This window comes from Cnephaeus nilssonii (genome assembly GCF_951640355.1).
Source record: "Cnephaeus nilssonii genome assembly, chromosome: 8".
Taxonomy (NCBI): Eukaryota; Metazoa; Chordata; class Mammalia; order Chiroptera; family Vespertilionidae; genus Cnephaeus; species Cnephaeus nilssonii.
Genome location: NC_137079.1, coordinates 32,735,754 through 32,747,566, shown reverse-complemented (window position 1 = coordinate 32,747,566; position 11,813 = coordinate 32,735,754). Strand labels below are relative to the sequence as shown.

The 11,813-nt window shown below is 41.1% G+C and overlaps 1 protein-coding gene across 4 annotated transcripts; it reads right to left on the bottom strand.

Moving 5' to 3' along the window:
- Window positions 1-362: 362 nt before the first annotated feature.
- Window positions 363-11,790, bottom strand: LIG4 (DNA ligase 4). 4 transcript variants are annotated; one of them, XM_079779057.1, is made up of 3 exons: window positions 11,634-11,790; window positions 11,236-11,475; window positions 363-4,201 (listed from the first exon to the last, which is right to left on the bottom strand). In XM_079779057.1, exon 3 carries the CDS (start codon window positions 4,170-4,172, stop codon window positions 1,437-1,439), a length of 2,736 nt encoding a protein of 911 aa, XP_079635183.1. In that variant the 5' UTR covers window positions 4,173-4,201; window positions 11,236-11,475; window positions 11,634-11,790; the 3' UTR covers window positions 363-1,436. The 4 variants fall into 4 exon arrangements, 2 of the variants coding, with proteins under 2 accessions (XP_079635183.1, XP_079635182.1); XR_013813865.1 differs by lacking the exon at window positions 363-4,201 and adding an exon at window positions 6,048-7,978 and having other exon boundaries at window positions 11,634-11,773; XR_013813866.1 differs by lacking the exon at window positions 363-4,201 and adding an exon at window positions 10,249-11,146 and having other exon boundaries at window positions 11,634-11,773.
- Between the last annotated feature and the right edge of the window lie 23 nt (window positions 11,791-11,813).

The following is an 11,813-nucleotide window of genomic DNA, read 5'->3' as shown; positions in this document are numbered from 1 at the left end:
AAAGAGAAGGGAGGGAGGTGGCATGGTAAAATAGCCTGAAAGTCAATCAATGGGCTGGCCTGATACATTACAGTACAGTCAATGGAATATTGTCCAGCAATTAAGAATGGTGTAGGTATAGACTCAAAATGCATTGAGAAAAGCTGATCAAATAGAGCATTCTAGTTTGTTTTATACTTATTTACACTATAATGTTAATGTTTTGCACTAATCTTTCCATCAATAACCTAAAATAGTAAATGGTAAAATTATATAGCCTTTCCCCACTTCATTTATTTGTGGTTTGTAATTTTTCTCAGTAGATATTATAAAAATATACAAGGTTAATATTTAAATAAAACTCATTAAGGAATATAAAATACAAATGACCTTAAATAGGAACCTGACTTGAATTAATCAATATTTATATAGATACAATAACAGCTGACTGAAATAACCATTATTACTTTAAAATAAATATACCATAAGAAATTATTTCAATAGTATATAAATATTTTATTTAAATTAAGAAATGTAATAAAATTACATACACTTGTTCCACTGTTTGGATAACATTTCTAATTATTTATAAATAACCTACACACTGTTTCTCAGGTACCAAATTCTAAGTATTTCAGTAGTGTCATGAAAGTATATTTTTCAAAATGTATAAGCTATATTCCACAATCTGGTATAGAAATCCAGACACAATATATACAATACACATTGACTTTAACTAACCTAAGGATAGTAATATTAAAAGTCAAGGCAATTTATTTCTTTGTAGTGAAAGCTACAACACACATGCCATTTTGAGATGAACTATAGCTAGAAAAATCACTGTGTGACTATCATTTATATTGATCTAATTTAAGTTTTAGAACATTGTCATTTCATTTTCCCTAATTTAGCTAATGATATCACTAGCAAGGTCTTATTCATGAGCTTGACCTTAACCTTAAAAAATAAACTTGTTTACAACATTTCACATTTTTCAAAATTCAGTCTTCAGTTTAAAAGACTTATTTTTATAAGTCCAATTGTAACAATTCTGCTTTTTTCTTATAATGCTTTTATTAGATACAAACTATTATGAATTCAGAAAATCCTGTTTAGGTCAAGATTCTGACTCTAAAACTTCCTACATGTATTTTATTAATATCTGAGTCAAACTTCTAGATTGTTATAGGGATATTACATAAAAATCTTTTTTTTAAACTTTTTTCATCTTGATTATAAAAATCATCAACTACTGCATTGCTAAAATAATTTCTTCTTTCTTGGCCTCAGGCCACTGTCTTGTCTACCTCAAAAGTGAAAATTGTTTTCCTATATCTAATAACTTTGTTCAAGCATAGCTATTAAGAGATAAAAATAAAATTTAGTTTAATATTTTATCATTATCACCTGTTAGGTGTTGGCCAAATCAGATGCTTTCCTCACTAGAAAAACAAGCTTTAAACCAAATATTGATTTTCCTCCTGTAATTCACATTTGTCTATCGAATCAATTACCCAAACTTCTTGCAGAATTTTAAACTTTCTCTTAAGAGTTCTTCGAAAAGCTTTAAAATCTGCAACACGACTACGATCCTCCCCAATGATTACATGAGATACTCCCTTAGCTAAACAAGAAACTACTTCTGCTCCATGAAATCGAAGCTCTAAGGCTGTAATAGCTAATCTTGTTCCCTCGATTTTGGTATTCAAGTCATTAATAACAGTATACAAGTCCAAATAAATGGTGTGATTTCGAAACATATTCAGGGGAGAGCAGTCCCAGGAATATCGATACTCTAAATCAGCAATCACAGAGGCCATTTCTTTAGGAGTCTGTTCACCAGCATCTTTAATTCCTGAGAATACTTCCTTCAGTTGGTTCAAATCTGTATCGACAAAATAACTATCACCATAACAATCATATTCACGGGCAAAATGTTGTTTTGTTGATGGGCACATATGAATCATAAAGTGAGGCTGCCATGGCACACAGCTTTTGGTCTTAAAACATTCTAAAAGCCACTCAGGCTTGACAACATCATGTTTATTTGAAGAAATTATATTTTTTACTCTTATGTTCTCAGACCCTGCAATAACGCAGTATGTGTCTGGGCCTGGGTTTTGTACTATGTAACCACCAAATTCTGCAATTCTGTTCTCCAGGTCAGGCTTTGGATGGCCATTTATTCCACTCATAACACAAAACTCCACATCTTCAAATATATTGGAAACTTTGTTCACATTAGAAAGGTTAGGTGCTTTTAGGTGCTCAATAATTCCAATAACTTTCTTAATTTTGGGGGCAGCTTTCCGCTTTTTTACTTGGGGTTCATCATCACCACCGACATAAAGGTGTTTAGATGCGAGCTTTCCGGACGCTTTCCCTCGAAGCTGTTCTAAGTCATCCAGAGTCATGCACTCATGCCACTCTTTGTCTTCTCTGATCTTTTCAATTCGTGGGAAACGCAAAGTGCAGCCAGTTTTATACATGTCACTGGGAACAATCTCTGATGCTTTAACCTGAACGATGACCGAATTACAAGGCTCAATGTACACTTCTGGCTTCTCTGTTCCACATAAAATGCTACTTGGTGGAGCTTTTTTATGAAAAGGCTTCCAATGCTTGGCCAGTTTCAACCCCAGATCATATAGTTCTTTCATGGTGTAACCTGAGCCAATACGACAGAGAGTATGAAAGACCGATGGTTTTTCACCAGAAGCATGCTTCTCTGCGACAGCACACAAAAAATGAGACATCATTCCACCCCGTGAACCTTTACCCCAATAGCCCCCGACAATTACGATGTCCAGTTCATCCATGAGGCCATTTACATACTCTGGTTTAATTTTTAACCATCCTTCACCTCTTTTGTCTGGCTTATAAATGGATAGAGGGTGTTTTATCATTATTCCCTCTTCTCTTTTATCTATTGCTTCATTCAGAGCATCAATTACTTCTTTATTAGTATGAGCTTGTGTTTTTTCCACTATTTCTATTCTGCCTGGTACTGGTGTAAAAATACTACTAAGAATTTCGTATCTCTTTCTCAGGGTTTCATGTCCTAGCTTTTTATTATTGACCATCAATACATCAAAAACACAATAACAAGTTTGCAGATCAGAATCTTCTACCATTCTTTTAATATCAAACTTATTCCCCTTTTGCATAAAAGTTTGCGTATTAGGATTGTAGGCCATCATCTCACCATCAAGGATACAAATCTGTATATCTGTTCTGAATGCATTATGAATGAATGGTGTAAGAGAACCTTCCTGTGGAGAAGCACCAAACTGTTCTGTATATTTATATCCATTTCGGGAGAAATATGCATATACATCCCCATCTTTGTGCATTTGCATACGCTCACCATCTAGCTTGGTTTCAATATAGAAACTCTGGTTTTTCATGTCCTTCTCAATTCGCTCAATATCTGCTATTGCAGCGAGCATTGGTTTAAAGGGAGAGAATAAAGTAATAGAGATATCACTGAGCCCTACTGAAGGGTCATGCAGTTGCCTACAGACTTTTTCCAGATCTGTGGTGACATTATGCAACTCAGCAGCATCATTATGAAAAATAGAAAATACAGTTTGCTGACTAAAACCTAGCTTTAAGTCCTTCACAATCATTCGTATTAGCCACTTTTGTTCAAGTGCTGAACTCTGAGTTATTAGCTGAAGAAGACTCTTCTTTATTAGGTCCTTTCTTTTGGCAGAATTATTGGTGGCAATTGAGTCCAAAATGTCATTTACTTGCTGTATGGTTAAACTTCCTTTCTGTAAACATCTTGGTTTCAATACAAAGTATGCAATCATGGCAAAGTCTCCGGCATCTCCACGAGTTCCAGTAGGTGTCCTGTAATTTAAAAGTTTAAGAGCATCTTTCCCATCTTTAGGTAAATTGAGCAATTCAATATAAAGCTTAGCAAGCATTGTTTCTTTGATTCCATAGGCCATTCTCTCTCTTTCTAGCTGAGGGAGAATAAGTCTCATTGCAGGATAAAAAGAGTCGGTGACTTCTTTCTGGTTCTTATGAAGGGCATCATGAAATTTTCTCCAAGAATCTAAAAATTCCCTGAAGTGTCTGACTTTATCTGCACGTCCTTTACTTCTCTGTATTCGTTCTAAGGTTGAACATAAATCCGCAAAAGGAACGTGAGATGCAACAGTTTGTGAAGTTTGTGAGGTAGCCATAGGAGCGATGGGTGAATCCTCTGGTTCAACTAATAAAACAGAAAGAGAGTAACTTTAAGTAAAAGATAAAATTCAACTAAATATTTCATGTAAAGTCTTTAAAGAGAACACCTGGTTCATATGTTTGCCAAGTGAAAATAGATCAATGCTATAAATGCTGCAAATAATGTCTTTTTAATCTCTACATTTAATAACAACTATTTTATCTTAATTCTATTTAGTACTTATTATCAAAAATATTAGTAGTCCCATTCTCTGTAATTTACAATACTAAATTTAATTCTTTTAATTTTCTTACTCCCTAAATTACAGCTTCTATTGAAATTATTCTATTCCTTATTTAGCACATAATGCAAAAAATGATTGCTAATAATGATAACAAATAAGGCTCAATTCACTATATTTCTGAACTTCTTATATCTCTCCCCTCTTTCTGTCAGACCCAGTACCAGAAATAAACTTCTTAAAACAGATGTTTTCAACAAATCATTAGCTTACTGAATGAAATTTGGCTTTGTAGGAAGTTTGTGCTTCTACATAGACAGAACCCTTCACAAAAAAAAAAAAAAAAAAAGAAGGAAAAGGTATCTTCTTTCAGACAAACAAAGCCTACGGCTAAGTTTACTTCCACTCCTTCACTGCTAGCTATGCCTAATCACTCTGGAATTTCAAACCCAACTCAAAATACTCTCCCCATGAAATCTTCCCTTGACCTGTCTCTTTTAGTTCTATATTTTAACATAGTTACTTATATTTTTATAAATTTGAATTCATTAGTATACTTTTTTTGTTCATATTCCCTGCCAGTTATACCCACCCACCCACCAATTCACTGACTGCACATGAATAAGGCACAGTGCTATGGGCAAATACAGTATACAGTAGAATTGCCTTAAGAGAGCATACACCCTGTAGAGAAAAAGGGACAAATGGGAACTAATTATAAAATGCTAAGTGCTTTAACAAAAATAAAAACAACAGTGTGTCATGACACAGAGCTTTTCACTGAAGTATCTTCTAAAGTTAGAAAGGAAATAATAATAAAGTTAGAAAGGACCTTGTTGTGCTAAGGTCTAGAATATTTCCTAAAGCAGTCATGACAAGTGTAAATTTTTTCCCCCACATTTTTAATATTCATGCAAGTTCTATTAGAATCTATAAGGTATCAGACCTATGGTTTAAACTATATAACCCTCACTTTTCAAAGAGACTTTAAGTAAAAATGTGTGCTCCAGAAATACAGACTTCTGTTTTTATCTAGTGGTTTCAGACACCTCCTGGCACATTCCAGATAGCCCAGAGAGCCCAGAGCAGTGTCATACAGGGGATGGGATGAAATGCTATAGTACAGAGACCACAACATTCCCCATTCCTGCCAACAAAAACCATCAAATAACCCTATGAGTACAAGGCTACATTACCCAGCACAAGAAATGAATGGCTAACTGCTGTACCACACTTACTAAACTGTCAGTCTCTAGAGATCAGAAATCATATTGCAATTTGTGCCACTAGTGATTGGCAAGACATAGGTCTGTTTGTTTAATGAATTACTAAATACACACACACACACACACACAGCTGGAGGCACTCAGGTTAAAAATATTCAACAGCTATAACTGCACTGGGAAAAATTCACAACAGCCATTTATTGGCCGCTAGGGAAAAAAGCCACATTTTTCAGTCTAATTCCTGACAAAGAAAATCCCACTTTTACTGAGGTAGTTAGATCAAGAGATAAACCCATGAGACTACATTCTTTTATCTTTGAATATACTAACTGCTTCCCCTCACTGTGTCTCATTTGCATAACTGAATGCACCACCTGGTTAAGTTAACTGCCCTACCTCTCAAAACATGCTCCCTCGAGCCAGTATATTTTGGTATATAATGTTATTTTTATAATATATATAATGTATGTTAAAATTAAGTATGTAAAAAATACTTCTTTGAAAACTACTAGTATACAGTTTTCAGTGGATCTGTTGATTCTCTATGGTCTCAAAGTCAATTTCCCTCAACAAGTCGCAGGCAAAGACTCAAATTATTTTATACCAATCTTGAAATCTAGTTATAGATGAAGACATGCATGCATGTAAGACTGCTATATAGATAACAAGAATTCCAAAATTAAAATGAATAGACAAATATTTTTACTCATTTAAATTGTATTTTGATACAATGTTAGGGTTTCCACTGCTTTTTACATGCATTCTAATTTTATTTTCCAGATTCTGGGGTTATTTTAGCTTAAGTTTTCAATTTTTGAAAAAAATAAAACTAGGTTTATGGCTAGGGCTCAGGCTCTGGAGTCCAATAAATGAATTCAACTGTGGACTCCAACACTTAATGGCTGTGTGATATGGGGCAACTACTTAATTTCTCTAAGATTCGGTTTCGGTAAGTGTAAAATGGGGTTAATAGCTGCAGAAATTAAGATGATAATGACATCAGATAATTTACTTAAGGTGCTTCACACAGTACCTAGCCTTTAGTAAATCCCCGATCCAAGCAATATTTAAAATACAAGCATTAAAAATACTAAGCAGATAAGAAGAGGGACACTTCACTCTTGGACAAGAAGCAAAGATTTCAAGAGAATGAATATAAGGTAATGAGCACACAATGACTCATCCATTCAGTTGCCGCCTCTATTGTCCAGGAGACACAACAAAACACACTGGCAAGTTTGTCACTAGGGGGGATGATTCAATGCTGTTTTATTGGAGAGAAAGTGACTGGTACCACTGGAGTTCCTTCTGCAATCCTGGACAAGCTGGGGCGTTTCCCTGTGAGACCAAGGGTGCCCACAGCACTTGGTGACAGGTGGGGAGAATCTCAGCCGGAAGAAACTGGTGGTAAGAGAAAGCCAGAAGCCTGTGGGAGCGGGTAAGTTAATGCAAGTCAAAGGGAAGAAGAGAAACAAGGCAATTCCCTCCAAGCCTGTGGTCTCTCCTTCCATCTCCACCGACACACGCCTACAAAATCACTGCAGCGGTCCACCCCACTCCTCTGCACCCCCCCCCCCCCCCCAAAAAAAAAAAAACCCTCCCATGGATCGTGGATGAAATCCTGGCCCCGGACACAGCCCGGTCCTCTCTGAGCCCGAGCGTCCCCGTTAGGGGTAGGGGTGTCCTCGGAATCAGAATGTATGCAATTCAAGCCGCCAACGCGGTTCAGGAGAGGCAGACGCGGGGGAAATTCCAGTCCCCTCGCCGGACGTCCCAACTAGGGGTCCTGTCCGAGCGCCCCAAGTCCCGCTTCTAAAGCCGCGCGGTCACCAAAGGGGTCCGTACTCCTCCCCTGTGGATCCAGGGGGCGGCTGAACTGAAAAGCTTTCGGCCCAGCAATAAGAATAACGAATGTGTAAGCTTTGCTGGACGCAAGATGGCCCCCTCTCGCCCAGCCGCCGCCGGCCCAGACCTCACCGCCCGCAAAACTCCTACCTGACGCCAAGCCTAAGGCGCCGCCGCCAAACCCGAAGCCGCAACTCAGAAGCCGGCTCGCCGGCTGCTCCCGCGCAGGCTCAGTCGCCGCTCGCAGCGGGGGGAGGCCCTGACGTTAAAGAAACAAGGCGCACATGCGCGGTCGCACTCGTAGGCTAGGGAAAGCCATGACGTCATAGGAATGTTGGGCGGGTGGGCGGGGACTCTGGGAAAAGGTACTGGGAATAGCACCCACCTTGCAAGGCTGCGGAGAACCGGGGATCCATGGTAGCAGTGTGACTACAAACACAGCTTCCAACAGCCTCCCAAAGCAGCGGGTGCTTTTTGCAAGAGGTTGACCCATAAGAGTTGTTTTCGTAGCTGAGGGAGACGCAAGAACACTTTGTGCATTGGCTCCTTTCTCAGACCATGAAGCCCTTCCTCTGCTTGGCCTGCCCGCCGGGTGGAAAGTGACAGCCTCTCAGTTCTGTTCCTGTTTGTAAGCAGTGGTACCAGTACTCATCTGGCTGGTTGGTTTTGAAAGCGTGGGTTGAAGAGGATATCACCCATCCCAAACGCTCTGCTGTTACTTAAGGGGTTAAAATTGGCTTTTGCAATATTGTCTGAGGCTGTCTGTCCTATTTGTTTCTCATGATGACACAACTTGGATGTGAGTTCTTGAGACAGGCTAGTAAGCCAGGTCAAGCAGAATAGGGAAACTGAGACACGTCAAACAAGTAGTATGCTGCCATTTGGTAAATCCTATCTTCCCTAAACCAGGGACACTTCAGAGTAAATGGTTTGCACTTGCCCTCCCCCCCCCCCCCCCCCCAACCAGAGGATAAATAGCTTAAATCACTGCACAGGGAAACAGCAGAAATCCAATTAGTGTCATATGCCATACCCAAGGACACATGAAGGGAATAAATATCATTTTGGCACATCAACATAAAGCTAATGAATATTCTGTTGAATCCTCCCCTAAGATTACCCCTAAACTCCAAGCCTTTAACACTCCCCAAACCGAAGGTCCCAGCAGTGCTCTCCCTTCCAGAAGCACCCCTCCCCCCTTTCTCCCACAGGCACGCATCTCCTAAACTCTAAGGGACCCCAGAGGGTTGCAACTAGGGCAGCAATGGGCAGTGGCAGTTCATCCTGGGCAAATCATCCTGCCCCCAAGGCCCCTTTTCTCTGACCTCTTAGTGATCCGAAGCAGCGCTGCCTAGGCTCATTTCTTCACCCAGTCCCTCCTCTGTTATCCTAGGCCCTTCCCTGTTTCACTGTTCCCAGCTTCAATAAAGGTCCTCTAAAATTCACCTGGACTCATGTTGTACAATTTTTCCTGCACGAAGTCAAGAACCCACACACTACTGGCCAGCCCTAGGCAGATCTGCTAAGGGCCAGGTCCCCTTTCTGGTAACATTCTTGTCTCTTAATACAGAAATAATACACAATTCATAATGACACATGATATCTCTATAATAAAGAGCCAGGGTGTAACGACCGATCACGACCAAAGGCTGACCATCCGGAAGTCAGGGCTGGGTTGCCATGGGAACCCAGCGCTGACTACTGCGGCTGCAGGCCCGGTGACCCAGCAGTGACTGCTGAGGGGGCTTTGAATCAGGCCCGGAATGAGACCTGAAGAGAGAAGCAGGGGCTGATCTGTAGTGTCTGAGGCAGCTTTTGACCAGCACTTGCCTCTCTCTTTCTCTCCAAGCCTGGCCAGCAGCCCGTGTCCATTTCTCTCCAGGCCTCCACGTGGGCTGCTGATCAGCCCTGCCTTTCTGATCAGGCCCTGTTGATAGGCCCAGAGACGCTGACTGGCATAGAAACTGGCCAATCAGAACCAAATCTGGGTCAACTGTGAGGAGGCAGTGGCTGCCTAGGAGACAGAGCTTTTGACACTGACTGGCATAGAAACTGACTAATCAGAACCAAATCTGGGTCAACTGTGAGGAGCCAATGGCTGCCTAGGAGGTGGAGCTCTTGACACTGACTGGCATAGAAACTGACCAATTAGAACCAAATTGGCCAGCAGAGGAAGGCAATTGGGGGCGAGATCAGGCCGGCAGGGGAGGGCAGTTGGGGGCAACCAGGCCAGCAAGGGGAGGGCAGTTGGGTACGAGATCAGGCCGGCAGGGGAGGGCAGTTGGGGGCAACCAGGCCGGCAAGGGGAGGGCAGTTGGGGGTGAGATCAGGCCGGCAGGGGAGGGCAGTTGGGAGCGAGATCAGGCCAGCAAGGGAGGGCAGTTAGGGGTGAGATCAATCTGGCAGGAGAGGGCAGTTGGGGGTGAGATCAGGCCGGCAAAGGAGGGCAGTTAGGGGTGATCAGGCAGGCAGAGGCAGTTAGGGGCAATCAGGCAGGCAGGAAGGTGAGTGGTTAGGAGTCAGCGGTCCCAGATTGCGAGAGGGATGTCCCCGATTGGAGAGGGTGCAGGCTGGGCTGAGGGAAATGCCCCCTCCATGCACAAATTTCGTGCACCGGGCCACTAGTACAACTCATAATACAGATATAAACAACTGCATAATACAGATATAAATCAACTATGGATTCTTCTAGTATCTGTTCAAGGATTCAAATTAAAGTTATTATCAAACCTTTATTAAGCACCTACTATGATATAGTAAATGCCCTAGGTATACAGGATTGAGAAATGAAAACAAACCCAGTCCTTAGGTTTCAGCAGCTGTTGATTTCTACTGACATTTTATTATTTTAGACTTTCTCATGGTTTGTTCAAAGAGAATCAAGGGTTTTTCATTGAGCATCTTACAGCTTTGCTGTGATTATTAGTTTATTTATGTAAGCAATCTTCCTTAGTGCCTGGCACTTTGGTGCTCAACAAAAGGAAGTTGTTAACATAAGAAACATTCAAACCTGTAAAGAATTTTTGTGAGTTTATTTGAGCCAAATTGGATAATTGCCGGGAAGCAGAATCTCAACATATTGAGATAATGCTCTGGAGAATGGCGGTTTTTCACCTATTTTTATAAACTATCATTGAAGGAGGAGATGTAAGTAGGTTACATGAAATTCATTGGTGATAGATTAGGGAGGTGGGAGAAAGCAAAGCAAGGAAACCTCTGAATTTGAGTAAAAAGTAAAATGATAGACACATGCTTCTTTTATATACGTGGTTACAGCATAGTTAGCAGTCAACAATTAACACGATAACAGTAACAATGAGGGAATTTGTAGTCTCAGCCCTGGTGCCCTGAGAGGTCCGGAAAAAGAGAAGTTACAAGTTACCCTGACATTCCAAAGTTATGTTATCATAGATGCAAAAAAAAACAATAGGCTCGTTTAAGATCAAAGTTGACCTTTGTCAGGGAAAATACTGATCTAGGACATGACTACCCATCATAGACTGCTTTTTAATTTAAAAAGTTTTAATATCAGACCATCCTTTGTTGTTACTTTAGGTCTTTGAGTTTGCAAGACCTCCACGCAGGCCTTTCCTAAGTCAGTGAAGTTAGCATGTCCACACTTTCATCAAGCTTTTTTTGACCTGGAGCTCTTGATCTGGTAGCAGAAATCAACAAATTCTGTAAATATAAAACAGTGTACACAGAATAGTGAATGGCCAAGTGAAAGGGGGACAGGCCTCTGTAAATAAACAATCCAGTACAATTACCTGTCCAGGGGGGTTGACGGTGAAGCTAATCAAGCTCCAGTTTCAGGGGCACAATTGTGGGGCCACTGCCAAGACCCTGAGAGTGGCCCTAGCAATGTTCCCTTGGTCTTGTCCTTTAGTCATTTGCAAAAATAAGATAATTTTGCATTCTTCTTCTTTAAAAGGGCTCCCTAATTCTTGCAAGGTTGAGGCCCCACAAAAATCTCAATCTGCCCGATGGTCCACAGAAGTAGGAGAGGGCTGGGTTGGGAGAAAACAAACAAAAAGAGGAAAATAGTTATGGAAGCGGTTTAAAGTACAGGAACTCTCTCCTACACTCCTAACAACCCTCCAAGCCAGACACTTTCTGCGGTAAACGTGCTTTCAGCAGAGAGAGCTGGTGGGGTCCGAGCTCTCACCCCGGAGTCTTCGGATTGGGGCGGGGAGGTCGCGAGACAGCCCTCTGGAGCGCAGACTATCCCGCGGGAATCTCGAAAGTGCCCGCGGCCGGGCGCCGACGTATCTTGTCCATCTCGGCCGCCGTCTCGGGGACTCCCGGGGGCCTCGACTTCTACGCATGCTCATTCCCCACTCTTGGC